Source organism: Acanthaster planci, linkage group LG09 (assembly GCF_054643075.1).
Source record: "Acanthaster planci isolate LZ-2023a linkage group LG09, COTS_SCS, whole genome shotgun sequence".
NCBI classification, from domain to species: domain Eukaryota; kingdom Metazoa; phylum Echinodermata; class Asteroidea; order Valvatida; family Acanthasteridae; genus Acanthaster; species Acanthaster planci.
The window spans coordinates 20,594,925-20,615,859 of NC_141785.1; the positions used below are offsets into that span (position 1 = coordinate 20,594,925).

At 43.5% G+C, this 20,935-nt stretch overlaps 2 protein-coding genes across 2 annotated transcripts in view; one reads left to right on the plus strand and one right to left on the minus strand.

Annotated features, from left to right (window-relative positions):
- LOC110985475 (uncharacterized) overlaps positions 1-20,935 on the minus strand; it is a 41,533-nt gene that overhangs the window by 18,258 nt on the left and 2,340 nt on the right. The window lies entirely within an intron of this gene.
- Positions 475-20,683, plus strand: LOC110985438 (uncharacterized). The gene is made up of 18 exons (XM_087141374.1): positions 475-674; positions 854-1,002; positions 2,208-2,309; positions 2,778-3,048; positions 3,361-5,138; positions 5,651-6,583; positions 6,978-7,166; positions 7,479-7,566; positions 8,181-8,369; positions 8,788-8,950; positions 9,085-9,273; positions 9,617-10,064; positions 11,147-11,639; positions 12,705-12,877; positions 14,138-14,281; positions 15,375-15,632; positions 16,102-16,668; positions 19,420-20,683. Exons 1-17 carry the CDS (start codon positions 629-631, stop codon positions 16,273-16,275), a joined length of 5,787 nt encoding a protein of 1,928 aa, XP_086997500.1. The 5' UTR covers positions 475-628; the 3' UTR covers positions 16,276-16,668; positions 19,420-20,683.

Below are 20,935 nucleotides of genomic sequence, written 5' to 3' on the forward strand. Positions count from 1 at the left end.
AGTGCTGAAGGAAAAGGCATAAGATTGTTTGGAACAGTAGAAGTTTACACATCATGTATTACCATGCAAGGATATATGTTAATTTTTCATGTAATAGTGAATATACTGGGAAAGAATTAAGTGAAGAAAACGTTTATTTATGATGAAAATGAGGAACCGAACGGGAAAACGTCATCATAGGCAGCGCTTGACCGTATCACTCTATGGACCAATCACATACTCCGTCATACAGATTGTAAGATCGCAATAAGGGTAGACATTGTCACATTTTATCATGACCATACTATTTTTTTTTCATTATAAAAATATAAAAGTTTCCCTAAATTTCTCATTTGAAATATTTTTATTATTAATTGAATTTTTAAAAATGCATTAGCCAATAAATATGACATAAATTTCGTCTTAAGTAATGCCAATATTCTCTTTGGTGATAAATTACTGATTGTGACTCAACTGCATCATGGGTAATTCCCAATGTTATGTGGTGTTTGATGGGCACAAAAAGTGAAAATGGTGCATCAGAACACCTTCCAATAATGTGTGCTTTCTAACAGTATCAGGCTCATAATGGCTTCAGATTCATTTCTGAACTGTCCCACACCCTAGTGATTTCGTGCCAAGATGAAAAATGGATGACTTTTCCTCGCAGCGCGGTAAAAAAATCATGTCAACAAGTGAGTGCCAGAAAAGGCTGAGTTTTGTTTGTGTGCTTTCCAATGGGAAGGCAGCACCAGCCACTTCACACACCAACCTGGATGGAGGCTTGTTGTCAGTTTACATGACTGATGAAATTCCTTCTTAGTGATTCACTGTAATGATGGCCTTTTCTCATTCTCTCTCTTTCTATTTGCAGATTTCAACGGTGTGGCAGACGGACACAATTCTATACCAGGTGGCACAGGCGAGAAGAAATGGCGAAGTTACAAACTCTTGATTGACCCAATTCTGAAGAAGGGCCAGCAGAAATTATACCGTTATGATGGGGTGGCACCTGGGCCATCGGTAAGAGACGCATCCAGCTCTGGCCCAAGAACCGGCAGTAACCATTTTTGTTTGATTTTTTGCCCCACAGTCATCTTTCTCAAGATGATATTTGTGTTTTTTGCAACCATGACAACTGGGCAACTGACAATGCAACATTCCATGTTTACTTTGGTCTACAAACTATATGTACTGATGTAGAACTACCCTGTGTACATGTGTAATTCAAACAAACAACCCAGATATTAAAAAAGAAAAAAAAAAAGAAAAAAGAAAAAACCTGTAAGCAGCTTCTATTGTCAAACATGTTGCTCCATTATGGAAGTCAACACTGTCTTCAGAGTCAGACAAAGAACAAAGCAAATGTTAATTCACCACAGCAGTGTTGATTCAGTGTTTAGGGGTAAGAGGTATTTATTTCAAATGTTCCAATGTCGTACTGGAATCTAGCATGACTCGTGTGTCATGTGAAAATTACCTTGCAGATTTCAAGGACAGTGGTAACATTTCAGTGTAGTACTTCGGTTAATAGTGAAATGTGAAAATAACCTTATGAAGTCAGAGAAAGGGATTGATCTGAAAAGGTGAATTTGCTAAAAAAGCTAAAAACTTGCTAAAATTTTCAAGTTGTAATTAGTTGAATGGTTGACAGCACTGTTGCAACTGTTGCCGCGTTGCAAGTTTGCAATGTGGCCTTTACAATTAGTCACAGCATTCAAACTCAAATCATTGTCTGCGCTTGCCAACTGCATTGACCCAATCCTTCCCAAATTCATTTGGTTTCCAAGCACTACTTGCGAAATAAGTAATTCCAAATGAATTTGGAAACTTCTAAATAACTTTTTCAGTAAAACGTGTCTTCTAGACAAACATGTTGCAGTTTATGGTGGACAAAACCGTGAACATGTTCCTCAGAGAGTTAAGATTAAGTATTACTGTAGCAAGAAACAAGTAGTTTTTATTAATTTCATTTGCTGCAAAGTGGACCATTAATGAACTTTGATGGAAATCTTTGTTAATTCTGGACCTGTAAAAGTTCTGACTAGGATTTGTTTTGACAGTCAAGTTAAAACTGATCATATATAAGAATATACGTACTAGAATGGATCAACGTATTTTTTGATTAACTTTCTGGATATTTGGGGGCTTTAAGTACATTGCACAAACATTGCAATTTCAGGAATCCTGTCCTTCAAGTGATTAATTTCTCTCATTTCTTGGTGTAGGGTGCTGACTTCTCTGTCACTGTTTTGCGGGATCCGAGATCACGACTCTCAAGGTTTTGGAAAGGTCGTGAGAAATACGACCTCCCTGTACCCAAATTCAAGGTTTGTATCCTTCCAATAGCAGTCTGTCGGTCATTCTACTCAGTATAGAGAACAATTTGAATCTAGTTTTGCAGAATCCCTTTAATGTTTGTTCTTGAAAATCCATAGATTCAATTTTTATCTGCTTCATTTTCATTCACTGAATTGAAATAAAGTGATAAGCTCAACTGTGGGCATACAAATCATGTGTTGATTGTATTGGGATTTTTTGGACAATCTTGTCGTTTGTCAACTTTTTTCTTGTTCATGTGGCATTATTTAAATTGATTTAATATATAGGAACTTCACAGCAGACAGTGCAAAGAATGCAGTCATTAATTGGCCCTTCAAATTTCAACTTTTTGCTTCAGTTCTTTTCTGAAGCTCTGTTTTGGTACCAACTCAAGTACCTGTTAGTTGGTCATTTCATATTCAGAGAATTGTGTCCATGGCCCCTTACATCCTGGTCTGTCTTTTTGTTGCATCCAGTATGACAAATATTATGTTGGAGAGCTGCCCCCTAAGCAATGCACCATCACCAACCTCAATGACAACGTCCGGGAGGCTTTCCTACGCAACATGTTTGAGAAGTTTGGCACCATTGAGGACATCAGCATCTGCTTCCACCCAAAGACTCGCAAACACCTGGGGCTGGCCAGTGTGACTTTCAGCACAACGAGAGCAGCCAAGCAGGCTGTTACAGAGCTGAACAGGACGTCAGTCATGGGCAAGATTATCATAGTGCAGATTGATGCCGGAGGTAGGACAGTATCTTTGTGTTCTGTCAAGTTCCCTTTTCCACAAAATCTGGCATTGCTTTTTCAATGAAGCTGTTTTATTTCAACCATTTTCTGAAGTGCGTTTCACTCTTTGTTTTGCTTTAATATAAATTGGATGCATTTCCTTGATACTTGGATGTATATTTCCATGAAAAACAAACTTGACACATGGTGACATAGATACGTGACAAGGGCAATGTGTGTGGAGGAAACCGGGGTGACAGGATTAGGTCTAAATCAAGTTGCCATTTTATTAAATTCACAGGTTCTCGATGCTTTCCATCTGTTTACAGGTACTGAATATGAGAGGATCTATGACTGTCTCGTCAATAGCTCCACACCTAGTAGTTCCAGCTCCACCCCGCGTGACCCCCGACACGGCCTTGCCACCCCTGACACGCCCACTCCTCGCAGTGGTTCTGGGGACCCTCGAAAACTATCTGTAGACAGTAAAACCCCGTTAGTGGCAGAAGGTACCCCGTTGAGCATGCCCGATCATCAGTTTGCATACCCGGAACCACCCCCTGTGGGTTACCCAATGGGGTCAGATCAGGGCTTTCCTGTACCCCCAGGCTCGGCTGGTAACCCTGGACTTAGTAGTAACTTTGCTAATATGAATATGCAGGAGTTGGGAGGGAACCACTCGGGTCCTTATCCTCAGGACTTCAATCGTGGAGGTATGGAGCAGTTCCCGCCCCACGGTGGTAACTTCATGCCTGCGGAACATCATGGGATGTTTCAGAGACCTCCTCCAGATCACTTAGCTGCTCAGCAGGGGAGGGGTCTCCCGCCAGGTTTCCAAGACCCCAATGCCAATATGCCCTTCCCCTCTCAGATGCCTCCCCCACATGGTGACTATACCATGCCCATGCAGCCAGGATTCCATCCGGGGCATCCCAGTGCAAATTACAATATGTACCAGGATAACCAGGCATGGGATCACCAGAATTACGGACAGCAGGGGACCGGGGACAACTTCAGATATTCAAATCAGCAGCAGGGGTACGGGAACCAAGGAAGGCCTGGCCAATGGGATCGGCAGTTCGACAGACGTGGTGTCCAACATGACTTTCAATCGCATAGGCATCACGATTCAGATTCATCATACTCGCGTGGGAATTTTTCTGATAGGAAATCCAATCGAGATCGATCCAGGGAAGCAGATAACTCTGCAGACTGGAGGACCAAAACAAAATCAAGGACTCATCAAAGAGACTCCTTGCCTACCTCAGTCGATGAGGATAGCAACACAGTGGACATGGAACTTGCCACAGAGAGGGCAGCCTCCACACCTGTTCAGGATGAGGAGGAGAAACTGCCACCTGCCGCGGAAGAAGAGGCTGCGTCTGAGACGAGTGAGCCTAGCATGAGTCTGGACTCTCGCATTGAAGCACTCTTACAGCGTCAATCAGGAATGGGCTTTGGGTTTGAGCTAGATTCCTCAGCCAGTTCTGGCCAAGGAGACAGTACTAGCAACAATGCTGCCAGTGAGTTCAGTCCCTGCCCATCACCTGCAGATGGGGATTCCCCACTCCTGGATGAAGGAAACAGAACAGGTACCGTACAGGAGAGCAGTAGTGACCACTCCCCCTTCCCCAGGTATGACAACGCGGGGAAACACCGGGAAATGCAGGACACATCCAAGCACAAATCACGGACTGACAAACCGCACTTGGAGCGGCAACTTGGTCACGCCAGTTACAAGAGGCTTCAGCATTCCAGAGAGGACAGCACAGACAGGTTTGCAGCCGACGATTCCTGTAGTCGGGACTCGGTAACCTCACTTAAATCCACTCCTGAAATCAGAGACACAGACAAAGCTTCCACGATCCCGTCTGGGTCTTCGACCCCGACTGTGAGTGAAAATACAGGCCACTTGAACATAGGCTCGTTGATCAGCAGAGGCCTGTCAAACCTTCGCAACATTGCCGATCAGGCACCTTCTCCAGCAATCAGCGGAAGTCCATTTGTAGAGCATCAGGGAAGTGTAGATGAGAGCTTGGGATCTACTCCAGTTGAATCAGAACCCCAGTCAAGTAGACTGTTTTCTTCCACTCAGTCTGAGCAGCAGGTAAGTTTAGTCGATGACATCATAGTTCCAGCCACCATGTGGCGACTGTCACCAACTGCTGCATATTTACAACCTCTTGCTATAATCCTGTGCAGTTGTGAAAAAGTATTTAACACTGCATACAAAAATAATGTGTCAAAAAATGTGCATTTATCTACAACTTTGGCTGTTGTTCAAATGAGGACCTATACTCGTTTTGTCTAAGTCTGTTGATATAGGAAGTTTTTTTGTGTACTCTGTAATTCTTTCATAATGATATGAAAAGAAAGCATAGTGCTCTATCTTTTTTACATTTTTCTGATGCAAAATTTCTTTGTTTTTATTTTCTAGCATTTTTTTATTTGTGAGAATGTTAAGTTGGGACAATGGTAATTCACTGATGAAGAATTTGAAACTGATTTGGCAAAGGTTGCATAGGGGTTAACCAGCCGAACTGTCCTGTGTGCTTGAGTGATTTCCTAATTGTTATAGCATTCAAGCCTGCCTCAACTACACATTTTCTGTTTCTGCAGGTCCAGATTGAGATAGCAGATGCTTTAGCGTCACGTACTGTGGCAGAAAGTTCTCCCTCAGACATGGATGTAGATGATGATCGCATGAGTATGTCATCCATCAGTAGTGGGGAGGACACGAAACTAGAGGTCAACATTCCCGTCTCGCAACCAAATGAACCCCGTTCATATGGACCTCCAATGCTCCCCCCTCCACCCCCACCATCCACTCGGAGCTCTCTGAGTTTTGGCCAGTGGCCCGGTAGTGTGTCATTACCGGGATACAGTGGGCCGTTTTCATCAGCCGGGCCAGCCAACTTCCAACCCGGCTTAGGCTTCTCTGGCATCCAGTCCCAGTTCCTCAGCACAAATCCTTACGCCATACCGTCATCCATCAATGCGGCCACCTTCCCCACTGCCAGCATGGCCCAGACGGCCTCGCTGCCCAATCAGTTCATGAACCAGTGGACGGGCATGGGGATGACCCCCGCCCAGTTTGGCCAGATGCCCACCAACCCTCAGCAAAACCCGATGCAGATGATGGCCCGCCTTGGGGGATTCCCCATGCCGTCGTTCAACCTGAATCAGCCTGGGTTCCCTCCCGGCCAGAACCCCTTCCAAGATCAGGCACGGATGCCAGCCACGGGACAGGCAAATCAGCTCAACACCCCCTGGCCGGGACCCATGCCCCCGACGCCTCAGTTCCAACAGTTTCTGCAGCAGTTTCCTCAGCAGTTCCAGACGCCGCCGATGCCCAATGCCCAATCGGAGCAGAGCTGGCACTCTTCACCTCCCAAGGCTGACCCACGGGAGGAACTGATCAGTGAACTACTCAAGACCACGTACATTGAACTCAAGAAGATTATGAAGAAAGATCTTGGGCGTAAGATGGTAGAATCGTCAGCTTTCAAGTCGCTGGAGGCCTGGTGGGATGATTGTGAGCGCAAGTCAAAGGTTTGTCCAGTTGAACATTTGTGATCTGAAGAAGTTCTTAACTAACCAGTGATTGTGGACGTGAACTTTAATGCCGTACTTTTTGCTGATTATAGCTGTTGGACATCCTGTTATGTGTGCGAGTCATTTCATGTCGAATCACCCCAATATTTGGAAGTTCAAATCCAAATTTTGTGGTCTTTAGAGGAACTTAGATGAAAATTGTACCAGTGTTTTCTTCAAAATGCCTCTGATTTAAAGTATTCCTTGCTTCCTTTTACTTCACCTGCAAGATTACGAACTTATTACTAAATAGAAATCTGTTTTATGCCAACGTACATGTAGCTACAAGAATGTAAACATCATTGATTATTGTTGATATTAACTTTCATTTTGTTAATGTCTGTCCATTCAGGAGCCCCTCAGAGTCTCCACAGACAACGAGAAGCCCTCGCCTAAGGTGCAGCCGTCTCCCTTGATGTCCTTCTCATTTCGCTCAAGCTCTTGGAATCAAGGCTTATCTCAGGGCAAGAACCTGGGTCTAGAGAGTATTGGTCTTGGCCTGGGGGTCAGGGCAACTATGCCTCGCATGCCTTCATTCAAGGTGAGACAAGTGGGACATGTTGGGATACAGTGTAAGCATGTTTTTGACAGTGTGATTACATATAATTTGTATACAAGTATTTGCAGTTAAAAATACCACTTTTGGTAAAAAATGATTAGTTTTTCAGTGAACAGTTCCGAGCATCAAATCCTAGTCAATCTGCTGATTCAGTAGTTTTCTTGAAGAGGAAGTGAGGGATGAAAGATCCCTGAGCTGTGAGATTAATCGGTCAGTGTTAGAAGCCGAGAAGCTGTTCACCAGCGGGATCATTGATTTCGTCACCAGTCTGTCATTTATTTGATTTTTGTTCAGGTGAAGAGGAAAGTTGCAGAGGAAGAAGAGGATCGAGAGAAGAAGCCGAGGGCGGAGACACCACAGCTGCTTGATGAAGATGCATCAGGTAGTGCAATGAGACCACAAACTGGGGTTGAGAAATGGCGATAGGGGCCCATGTTTTAGGAGGACCAAGAAAAGTGATAAAGCCTCTGCGGACAGCATTTTGACAAAAGTCGCCTGAAATGTGCCGAGCTGAAAAGTTGGAGGGCCTGATACTTTCACTGAAGTAGGAAAACATTAAGCTTTTGAACTTGCCATTATTTTCATTTTTTTCCCAGTTTTGAAGTTATTAATAAAGATTTTTTCATGAAGCATATTGTCTGAGATGCTCAGTGATCTGGTTTATCTTGGAACTGCACCAAACTGGCAGAAGAGATTCATAGCATTTACAGCCAAATTCCTCATTGACTATCCACCAGCTGACCTTCAAGTCTCAGTGGAAATTTTTATCAGCCAAGTTCAGCCTTCATTTGCCTGCTTCTGGATAAGATATCATCCTTTCACAAATTGATGAGCTCTCTTCAAGAAATCCATGAAATTGGTGTAAGGGTAGAGTGCTCAAGGCTTCTTTGATTTAAAAAAAGATATCAGTGGTAATGCCTATAGGAATAAAAGAGTTTTCCCGTATCTTGACTGTCCTGCAATCTTACCAGTTGGAGCTTTTATTTTTGTATTTAGACACAGAGCAAGATAAATACGACAAATCGGAGAAGCAGTCACTCAGAAAGCCAAGGAAGAGTGTGATCAGTGATGATGAGGAAGACGACTACGAAGAAGATGATGCTGAGAAGATAAGCAAGGAGGTTGATTTAGAGGACGAAGACGAAGAAGATGAAGAACTAGAAGAGTCAGACTCTGATTATGAAGGTAAACCTCTCAAAGACATTATCAAAAGACACTGAAAAGATGGGAGGATTTGTTTTTATCACCCCACTCTTACTGAAGTGGCAAAACAGAGTGTCACGTAAGTTGCCTTAAGTCCCAGTTTAAGCTGAGAATCATATAAGGTTTTGTTACTTTTAGAAGGTTTGAATTGCTTTGCTAAACTGATTTTTGATTTCCATTTTTTATGTAGCACTAAATAAATGTGACCTTGATGACAACATTCACTGACTCAAAAGTACATTTCACGAAAACTTCAAGTGTCATTGATTTTGTCTCTTCTAATGTTTTTCTTTGTTGTAATTCTGAACTGACTGTAAGGTCCATGAGGGTCATTCTAAGTTGATTTGTAAACTTCTTGTTGGTGAAAAGTTAATGATCCTTGAAAATGCTGCCTCGATAGATGAGATCAGCATGAAGAGTGGCTCTGAGAGCTCGGAAGAGGAAGAAGAGGAGGAAGAAGATGAGGCATCAGATGTCAGCGAATCAGAGGAAAGCAGCTCAGAGTCAGAGGTCTCATCTAGCGAGGAATCAGACTTGGAGGATGAAGCAAAAGACACCAGCAGGTTAGTCAAGCTACCTTGGACCCTGTGCCCAGTTTGACAGTTCTGGCCAGCCAAAAATAATACTGATACAGAAAGAAGGTCTGTGACTGAAAAAACAGTTGCTTTATTCGTGGGTTATTTTTTTGGATGCACAGGAAAGATTCCAAAGCTGTTTTGGATATCAAACGAGAGGAGAAACTGGCAAGGATCCCTGAAGAAGGGGAGGAGGATGAAACTGTTGCAGCAGAGATGGAAACAGTCAAAGATAAGAGTTTAATCACCAAGGAGGCAGATAAGAAGGCTGTCAATGGAGATGTCTCACAGAAGGAATCTGTCAAAGACAAGTAGGTTGTGTGGTTTGATCAGGGCAAGTTGCCTGTTCTGGGCAAGATTTGGAGCTCCCACCTATTGATTCTCAATGATTAACTCAAGTTGATCATGAATGTTCATTGTACAATTATATGTAAGGCATGCAAATCTCTTACAATTGCTTTCTCTGCCCACCACTGTTTTAGTTGTCCCAGAAAACTGGGCAAGTGTTTCCTCCGCTGAATGAATGAGCGTGAATCTGGATCATGAAGTCTGCATCCTGATTTATGGTGGTATTGATACAAAACCAGAAGTGTTCCTTGGTTTAAAGCCTTAGAAATTGCTCAAGTACTGTATTGATTTACCTTGGGATAACAGGATGGAAGAGAAGAAATCCAAGACCAGAGTCACCAAGGAAGCCAGTGACAAGGCCGACAGCAAAGAGAAGCCCTCAGAGAAGAGCCAGGAGTCTGCCCAAGATTCTAAACCTGACAGGACGTCAAGGTTGAACTCCTTTGAGATGCTGGTAGAGCTGGCCACCAAGGCACGGACCGAGCTCCTCGAGGATGCCCCCAAGGAGGTCGCCAAGGAGACAATGGAATCCTCCAAGGAGATGGAGGCCGCTGAGTTGCTGCAGACCATGAAAAACAAAGGCCTGCAACTGACTCCATCCAAGGAAGATGGCATCAGGAGACAGTCAGCTGGAGGCAGGGATGCTGAGCATCTAGAGATGGAGAACATTGAAGAGGAGGTTGTCATGGAATCCGTGGAGGATATGGAGTTGGAGATTGGTGCTAAGAAGGGACAGAAGGCTGCTCTGCCCAAGGTAAGTGGAAGCTTGTTTAAAATGACTCAATGGCAGAAATGAGAGAATCCAGTCAATCTACTAAGACCTATCTGAAACTACATTTCCATTACTTTAGTGCAGCTCATTCAAGACAGTTCAAGCCTAACCTCAGAATGGGGGGGGGTTAACTATTAGCCTTGTTTGAATGCAGAGGACTTAACTCAGTACAGTAGTACAATACAGTAGGATGGCCTGACCACCAGGTGACCGTAATGACCAGATGCCTGTAGGTCATTCGATCCTAGGCAGCATGTAGAAGGGTTGATAGAGGTAGAGTACTTGAGACCACCTGGACCCAAGTGAACCTTGGACGGTCTCGGGGGCAATGCCATCCGCGAGGAGGTTGCAGTGAGGCGGCCTGTAGAATCTCCTGCACTGGCCTGATCTCAAATAAACCGATCACTGTGCAAGTTCACAGAAACATTTAGACTTTGTGGATATCATGGTCACTTTGGTAGACCACCAAGGTAGGTTTGGATGGCTCAGTGTATTTGTTTTTGTAGAATGGTTACAGGTTAATTCTAGGGGTGGGAATTTATGTTCAATTTGAAAAAGGTTTTGAAAACATTCCTATACCATTGAAATATTTAGTCAACACTTTGAAGACCTTGGTCTTCATATGTGCATAATTATGTAGTTCAACAGTGCACATGGTCCAACCAATGTAAAAATGTAAGTTGATGTTGGGGCATTTAAAAAAAGCAAATGTTCATTATTTTAGAATCCAGTTTTTTTCTCAAAAAGTACATGGATGTTGAAAAGGGAAAAAACAGTAACAGGCATCGTTTACAATAAAACTGAACGCCAGATTGTGTCAATCAAACGTCAAACCTCTAAAAAAATCTGTCTACGGATTTGGTATTTTTTCGTTTAAATGTGTAAATGTTCCATCCTTATTTCAATCCATTGCCACTCAGTTTTATTTCTACTGGAAAGTCAAGGTAAGACAGTTTCGCTGAAGCAGTAGAATTTGTAATCTTCCAAAGATTGTCAGTCTAAGAATCACACCAGTCTTTCCCCCCTCTTTTGATTCATGATTTTCTTTGAATTCCCTTGTTTAGGAAACGGCAGATGAACAGCAGCCCCTTCCTTTCCTGGATCACAGCTACTGCCAGCGCCCGCCCCCTTCCCCCATAAGGAAAACTCCGCCCAAAGATGCCGCCGACCCAGTCCGTTTCAGTCAGCCCACTCTTAAGCTGGTCAAGTTGGACCTCTCGGACCAAGAGCTTCCCACCGTGCCAAAAGCCACAGAGGCGGAGGATATCATAGACGTGGTCTCAGAAGCTGAGGCAGAAGTCTCGCCTAAGAAGCAGAAATCGGCCAAGAGGAAACACCCCAAAGAGGAACCCTCCTTGGAGGAGGAGGTTGCCATCCCAGAACCCTCCAAGCCCCAGTTTATGCCTAGGAACTATTACGAAGAATGGGGTCTCCTCTACCAGATCTTAGCAGTAGGAATAGACCAGGAAGATTCGTACTATCTACGGAAGAGCTATGAATCTATGTTGCAAGAAGGACAGATCCCTTGGCTTAGTTACACCCACTGGGTTTCTCATCCACATATCCTTTGCTCAAGCCTCAGTTAATTACCTCTCTTTTGTTTCGTTCCATAGTAATGCAGTGTGGTGCATCGTAAACTGCCATCCAATTTGAGCTGTGATCTTAACCACTTCTTGCCGGGGCATTTATCAATGTTGATGATGCTGGGGCGGGATATTTATCATTTTTTTTCTGTTTTCAAAATTCTATCTTCATTTACTGGACACTTACAAACAAGTGAAGGCATGTCTGGTGTCCACTCTAGCCAGACAGACAAAATCTATTGACGCCTGAGTATTTCGGCCAGGCCTGCAGCCTTGTAAAAAGAGCCCAGATTTTGTGGTGTTATGTAATATTCTTTTGTTCACGAACCTGGCTCAGTGTGCTGCTAACCTCTTTTCAATATGGGCCAGATTAGCGTGCAGCGGTGCTGTGTGGCTCATTGCTGCGGTAGTGGAGCACTTTTGTCCCCGGTGGTAATCCGCTCGCTCTAAATGCCCCAAACCGTGGTATAGGGTTTCGAAACAAGGCAGGATTGTCTCCACTTTTGAGAGTGAAAAAATGTCGGTAATTCCCAGCAGCCTGGTCTTTTGTTCAGAGTACGGTCTTTTGTTACAAGGCCCTGTTCCCTTTGTCCACATCTGGAGTCCCCGGCAGAAAGTGGTTAATGAATGGCAGATAAAATGATGCAATCACAGTTGCATTTGTTCATTTTTAGAGGAGAAAGCAGACATCTGTGGCCAGTTAATCTTAGTTTTTGTTCTGTAAACACTACTTTCAGCCAGTGTAATGATGCCATAGAAATTGACAATTCAAACAAAGTGTCTTGTACGCAGGAGTTTCCATTTTTATGGCAACTCGTTGCATGTTGGTTAAACTACAGTCAGTAATAGTGGTCAGGAAATGTACGCAAAGGAATGATCCGTTTTATTGACAGCACTTTGCAAGCTGTTGGTCTCTTGAAATGCCTTTTGTTATGTCACCGTTAAACCATTTGCAGACGCAGTGCGGGATTAACGAGTTTGAACTAATGCACTTCATGACAGTGGACAAATTTGGAGGGATTATTCCTTAACTGCTTGACACTGACCGCAATACCAGATCCGCCCAAAAAGAAACGCAAGGTAGATGATGTCAGGGTCCATGCAACAGGCTCAGCCAGAACTGAAGGATTCTACAAGATCACAACTCAGGAGAAGAAGAAATATTTGGCAAGGTTACGATCGTTACCCCAGGAAACAGGAGAAAATAATGAGGTAAAAAATAAACCTTGGAACAACTCAAAAGTTTGTACGAGCCAGTCGGGACATCCATGACAGTGTTGGGTTGAGTCCATCACAAGTCCTTGTACAAGTCGCTTTACAAGCCTAGTCACAAGTCCCTTCACCAGGCCAGTCCTACATGTCATTCAGAGGATGAACAATGACAAGAGATTGCCTTGGCAAAGTTCATATGAATAGCTTATGACTTGGCCTTAGCCTGAATGACTTGTAATGGACTTACAGAGACTTGTAATGGATTTGAATAGACTCGATGGACTCATGAGGTCGCAAAAGGTTGAATTGAGTAATGTGGCGCTGATTCATGGGTTCCTGAGAAATCTATCAGTGTTGAAAAAGAGTAACATCAGTGTGAATGTAGGGCACGCATCTCATTTGAAGTCATTCTTATATTTCAACCGATGATGGTGCATGTAAACCAGTGAAAGGTTATCCATTCTACACTGGTTCCCTACCCCTCCCCTTTTAAACTGTTCAATATAATGGAGGAAACGGGAACCAACTTGGCCACTCTGTCATTTGCTGCACCCAGTGCCCTGATGCGCATTGATTTCCAAGTGTGTACACTACCAGTTGACCATTAAGAATGTTACAATTATAAGCCGTGTCCAGTTCAACTGGCTGTGGCATTTACTTACACACACCTCTATGGGAAATGGCTGCTGCCGCAAGCATGTGGCTCCATAGGGGCACATGTTGATTCTAGCCGTAGCTGTGATTTTTGGACACAGCCATTTATCCATGCACAGTCTTTTACAGTGGAACGTCACTATACTGAACATTTGGCTGTACCGAACATCGTCCTAGGCTCCCCAAATTTTGTACACAAAACCTACCGAACATTATGCAGTTGCAAATCAACCGAGATTTGCCTCGGCATGCATCAGAGATCAATCCTTAGCAGGAGCTTCACGATTATTAGGATAAAATTTTGTAAGATAAGATTTTGTAACTCAACATTTAATAAAAAACAAAAATAATTAACAAACACAGTTCTAGAAACCTCAAACGTGAATCCAATGGCAAAACATCACGAAAACAGCGAATCATAGTATCACAAGAGGGTGCACTTCAGTTAGACAAGAGAGGGCACTATTCAAAATGGCAACAAAATGTTCGGCTGGAAATTTCGCTATACCGAAAGGCCGCTGTACTGAACATTTAGCGTGGACCTCCTCGTGCTCATTATAGTGGCGTTCCACTGTACTCAAAACCACGTTCTTCATTCCTCACCAGGATTCGAGCGTTCCGATCAAGGCCAGTGGCGGTAAACACATGGAGTTGTCTCGAGAGGCTAGGTCTGACCAACGACGAGCAATGGCCACGCTCACTCGGCAAGATGGTGCTGTGTCTGATCTCCTGAAATTCAATCAACTCAAGGTGAGAATCTCTCAGCTTGGTTTGGGAACACATTGCAGTGATCTGGGCTGCAAATTCCTAGTTTTTTTGCAGATCAAGATGAAATGTTACTTCCTTGGTGAGTGCTGATGGTAGGATTTGATATCTTGTGTGAGAGGCATGAATTGAAGACCCTTAACAGATGACTGTTGAGCTTCAGTGAGTCCGAGTGTTTTAGTTGCATAGTTGAGTAGATTTTACGAGTTTGAGTAGTGACTCAAACTTCACTCGGGTATTAGTATAAATAGTACACCTCTGAGGTTGTAGTTGAGCGTTTAAGTAATGGGAATTGAGTGCGAGACTGGTTCATTCAAGTTATTGGTACAGTTATAATATTGGATTTGTAGTTCATAAAGAGTGAAGAATTGGGGGGGTACAAATGGGAGTGTCTTCCTTGTAAGTGCCATCCAGCCTGTGCTCTAGTCCAACTGTGTACATGTTTACAGACTCTGACAGTAGCGTAATACCCTCATGAGCACTGTAGTTTTATGAACTCAAGGCACTTGTGCATTTTTCCAAATCGGAACTCCTTTTTGGTAAAAGAACTACAATGTATGTAACGTGCTGCTACAAATGCTGTAACACAGCAGTTCTACCATGAACATTCTGTTTGTTGCTTGTTGATTGTAAGCAGAGACAGTTGACCAAAAGCCATGGGCAAGTTCCATCAAGGACCACTGGTTAAGCAGTGGTTGATTCGTGACGTACCTGATGCATGTGCAGTGAAGTTGAAGTGTGAACAACCCCAGTCAACCGTTGTCAGGTCATTAGGCTAAAGGGGAGAAAAGGTGGCTGCAGGAAGGGCAAAATAGCAAAAGTCAAAGTGAAAATGGTCCTTTACTAGTAGCATACTGTTTTTCTGACGCTTTTCTTATAACTGGTCTTCTCTGCACTGTGCTATTAAAATGGTCTATAGCAACCAACAATGTGACCAACCTCGATAGGCTGGCATGTGTTCGATCAGAGTTAGTTGAACTCTGGTCCTTGATCGAAGTTGTCCTTAAGTTTCTTGTGAGTTTGCGTGAGTCTTTGCTAGATGTCGTTCATATGATGAGTAACTGGTGTCTCTCAACAGTTCCGTAAGAAGGATCTGAAGTTTTTGAAGAGTGGTATCCATGGCTGGGGTCTGTACGCCATGCAGCCCATCTCGGCTGATGAGATGGTCATAGAATACGTGGGTGAATCCATCCGTCAGAGCGTGGCCGATGAGCGGGAGATGAGGTATGAGAAGATCGGGATTGGGAGCAGCTATCTGTTCCGCATTGACTCCGATAGTATCATCGATGCTACCAAGACCGGCAACTTGGCTCGGTTTATCAATCACAGTTGCATGGTGAGTAGCAAGTAAAATTTGGGCCTAGATCACCGTTCCATTTCATGAAGGCCTGTACTGCATGCAGCAACAGAGCTGTGCTAAGCGTAGACAAGATTTACTAAGTGAAAGCAAGGTACCAGCCACGATACCACGTGAGGGTTTTACTGTCACTGTTCCCTTGCTGGTTTCAGTTTGGAAAACATTTGCTCAGCAGGTTTTCTCCCTTCCACCAAGCACTTTCCTTCATTCAAAGATTTGAATTGTAGTTTGTATTTTATGTTTGAATTACAGCCTGCACTGTCTCTCCGATGATTTTTTTAAGGTCATAACTGCATTTCTGAAGTTGAGTGCCACGTGAGGCATAATTTCATACTGGAGATGTTCTTGACGTGAATTGTGCCGACTTCTGACAAATCTTCAGCCCATTTTCTTGTTCTTTTAATGGCAAAATTAACTAGTCAAATGTTCATTGCATTTTCCTCCTCAGCCCAACTGCTATGCCAAGATCATCTCCATGGAATCACAGAAGAAGATCGTGATCTATTCCAAGCAGAACATCAGCACGGGGGAGGAGATCACCTATGACTACAAGTTCCCCATTGAGGATGAGAAGATCCCTTGCCTGTGTGGCACGGCCCAGTGCAGAGGTACTCTCAACTAAGATGCCGTCTCCATGGGCATCTTGGCTCCGAAGCTTCACGATACTTCACCGATCCTCCTTTATGCAGGGAACAAGAATCACTTGGTTTGTACTTGGGAAAAAGTGGACTTAAAAAGTCCCATGTGAAGTACAGACTTTTGAATCCACGGCATTCTTCAAATAGATTTTGAAAGCTTAGATCCATATACCAGTAAACCACTGTCACAAAGGGTGCCCATACCCTTAACCAAACCAAATGTCACAGGGCCAAATGTTTTTTACCTTGCTTTGCTGGTGCAGCAATTTTCAGGTTTAAGTCTATGCACTTTATTGCAGATATCAAATCGGAGGTCCATCCGAACCATCCATTGTCAAATATTTTGGGGAAATATTAAGTTTTTGTGCACTCTTTAGGCGTGAGGTCAAAATACAAACGCTTTTGAAAGTGTCGAACGCTTTGTAAACGGTAAGCCTCACGGACGGTCAACATCGAACAGACGAACGCTTGAGCGAGGCTTGCCAAACCGTTGCGGTCGAGTACACCTTGCACTCTGCAGCTTCCAGTAAACAATGGACAGCTCATCGCATTACGGCATCATAGACTTCCGCGGTCTGGTGGATTAGTCATAACAATAGCTCTTTACTTTGCAGCTCCACAGGAGGATTTAGATCGGCAGACTGTTTTAACTTTCTGATAAAACACGTGTATTGAGTAGTTGTATTGCCCTGTCAGTTTCCAGACCCAGTCTTTTCAGGTCTCAATACCCTGTAATCTTGATATTTTGTCTCGGTATCGTGAGTTAAATACACACCTAACTGTATACCTGCAGAATCGAATATACTAACTCGAAATAGTATTTACCTGAATCATTCACGACGTAGTGTTCTGTTCGCCAACATGTAGTTACAGATAAAGCCTTTTTTTGGCCCGTGTGCACAAGCTGGGACTCAGCATTGCGCGGTCACAAGTTTTCATGTGTAGGATCGAGGAAGACACGTACGCGAACTACGCGCTTTCTACTTCGAAGCTGCACCTGCACGATTTAAGGATACAAGTACATGTTTTTTTCTTGAAGTCAATAGTACATGCGTGCACGTTGCAATATGTTTTGTACGTACCATTCTTTTTGTACTCTTTGTAAATTTTGTGGCTGCACAAAATTCTTGTTGGAAAAACAAATATGTCGGGTTTTATACTTATCTCTGGTGTTTGACTTTACCTATTAAACTTTAATGCACAGTAAATTAAAACAATAAACACAATTTAATCTAGTGCTGCAGGCGAACCGCCGAACCGAGGCAAAAAATATCAAACAAGGCACTTTTGAACCGAACCAAACTGTTTGGTTCGGCTGTACGGCTTTAATGAGGCATTTTATTGATGGCACGCGGGGAAACATACAAAAATACAAGAAAACTTAATAAAAAACAACGAAAAATGGATAACGAGTTATACGGCGTGCTCCACACGTGCGTGAACATACTAAAACTTAAAATGGCCCGCATCATGAGATGGTTGTAAAAAGCATGTGGTGAGAATCACTCAGAAATCAACCAAGAACACGCAACTTACGGCATTGTCGCTGCATAACATTTCTAAATTCTCACTACATCCAATCGTGCTCATGTATATTCAGATGTATTATTTTATTTGCCAATCTACGATAGCCACGCCCTTACGTTCCATATTAAGGTAATGACGTTCCATATTAGGCCAATGGTCTCATAAATGGAGTGCAAAACGAATTTTGGTTGGATGCCGATCACAGTCGGACTCGCGTTCGATCCAAGGCATCCCCGGATGAAAATTTTGCCAAGCGGTTCGGTGCATGCTGTGCTTCAGCGCAGCGCGAGGAGATTTTTGTTCGCGCGGTGGCCTAACTTGCCTTTCAGTTGACCATGAAGGGTTTGATCGTAGTGCACATGCGTTGTAATGGAATTTGCCAGATCTCAAATAACAAAATGCTGTTATTCCTTCAAAAGAGGCTGATGAAAAATCGCCCCTTTGGTCACGTGCACGCCGTCCTTGGAAAGGTTCCCCCTCAGATATGCAACGAAAGCCATTTTCGTAGTTTTCAAAAGCCATCTATTTCGCAAAAATAACCAAAACACAATTTGCTCGAAATTTGATTTTAATCTTGTATTCTGTACTGGAGGGAAGTCCTAATTGAGCATGCGGTTTTTTCTATTTGCACAAATCTTACGGTCGTTTTGTTGAGTCAAGCGTGGTCCGAACACAACCGCTTCTGGTCGGCAAAACACGGTCGGGAACTGTCAAACCCTCGAAATAACTTTATACGAAATGTACTCGAAAACAAACTCTGGGAAAAAGTTTATAAAAAAAGTATTCAAATCAAAGTTGCTCGCGGATCGAGAGAGATAGCAGATTCATAATTTTACACGTAGAAATACTTTATAGGCCTTTGCAGCACGATCATAGTGAGCCTTTCATGTCTCAGTGTGCATTGTACTTGTACATGTGTGTACATGTCCAAACCCAACCGATCCGAAGTTCGGCAAAAAATGTCCAAGCCCTGTCTGAACCGAACACATACTTGCAGCACTATTTGATGCGGAGTTTGACATTTTTTTATTACCTTCAAAGAATATGGTACACGGGACAGAAGTCCCAAATAAATTCACATTGCGTCTACGTGAATATTTCCTTTCATAGACGATAGATTAGGCGGTAAAATGAGGCATCCGTGTTTGGCATTCCCCGTGTCACTCCCATATAAACGCATTTATTTTCCAGTCTAAAAAACGCTTAAACACGAACAATTATCTTGGGGCGACGCTTTTTTGTCATGAAATACCCACTCAAAACGTATCTGAAGCTAGATAAATGTCTGTAGCCTGGAATGCAGTTGATTTTGTGTCTTCCTATCACAAGGTGTTAACCACTAATCCTCACGGCCAGCCCAGGAAGGCTGACCAGGGCCAATGAAGTTCTCCCTGAATAGGATCTTTTGTTCATGACCATGGCTGTGTAAGCTGCAATCTCCATTGTTTTCAGGGTTGCTCATGAAGCTAGACAGTCCAGGGCAGACGGTTCTTTTCGAACCGTTGAACTGTCCAACACCAAAACAGGAACGGAATGAAGGGGGATTAACACCAACCGTTCAACTGTTTCTAAACCGTCTGTATTTTGACCTCACGCCTTAGGTGTAGTGGAGTGGTAATGACTGTGTGAAGGTACCTGAGAGAAGGCTTATCCCCCTATGTGGAACACAATTGTAGTAGAGACCATCAAAGGACCAGACACAAGACCTGACGCAAGATCATGCTCAGGACCTTCCATGAGACCAGTCACAAGTGACAGCGTGAACAATGACAAAGGAATGCTTTTGTTGCAGTTGATTTGATAGGCTTGTGACTTGAATTCAGACTGGAGGTCTTGTGTTGGTCTTGTGTGGTCTTGTGAAGGTCTTAAGTGGTCTCAACTACAACACTGGCAGAAAAACTGTTACTTAGCAGTTTCAGGTTGTCGGCTAAAATCTCATGAATTTCATCGCAGATGAATGGTTCCCAGCTGAGATTTGCTTAGCGTGATTTTACTAAGCCTATTTCTGCTAAACTATTACTCATGACATTAGCGCCATGAGCGGCGGATACCGGCGCTCTATAAATGTTCATTATTGTTATTTTTATCATGGTGCTCAGCCCACAGATTTGCTCACCGTAACAAGGTTTGTTTAGTAACACCATGCAATGGTGTGTCCCTAAACCAAATTTTCTGGAAGGGCAAACTTTTTTGCAGTGGAACTAAACATCTATCGAAGACTTTTAAAAATGTAACTTGAGGCCTCTCTGAGGGGTGAGGCTGTATCTTTTTGGGGGGCTTTTTACGTGCTTTCAGGAGGAAGAGAAAGGAACCAGGAGGACAGTCTTTCATTTGTGAACAAGCGATGCACAGTAACTAACATACAAGTACCAAAGGAACCTCCATTGCTAGGAAAATTGCCGGGCCCCTCCTTGGTCCAGCTCGGGGGCCCATATTGCTTTATGTGGGTAGTTCTTGGCAGAGCAAGGGAGTATGCTGAACACTAAGCATATTCTATCAAGCACATCATTGATACGCACCCCAGGCAGATAAGCACAGGTTTTGTTAAGCTTAGGAATCTGTGTGAAGTAACACCAGGTTACCAGCTAAAATGTGCTAAAATGCACATTGCTTATGACTGGTTCTCTGCTGGTTTTGGCTGAACAAGAAAACGTACACCGGAGTGAATTGTGCCGGATAGTGCCATGAAATCAGGCTGATGTTTGAGAAGAGCCCTTTATTACTGAAAGGCCACATTGCCCTGAAAAGTTGCGTATTGCCAGCTCAGCCCTTCGTTGCAGAAGTTGATAAAGTTGATAGTAACTGTAGTATGGTGGCACGGATTTGCACAGTTGAAAGAGGATCCGAGTGTGGAGACTCAGTTGAAAGAGGATCCGAGTGTGGAGACTCAGTTGAAAGAGGATCCGAGTGTGGAGACTCAGTTGAAAGAGGATCCGAGTGTGGAGACTCAGTTGAAAGAGGATCCGAGTGTGGAGACTCAGTTGAAAGAGGATCCGAGTGTGGAGACTCAGTTGAAAGAGGATCCGAGTGTGGAGACTCAGTTGAAAGAGGATCCGAGTGTGGAGACTCAGTTGAAAGAGGATCCGAGTGTGGAGACTCAGTTGAAAGAGGATCCGA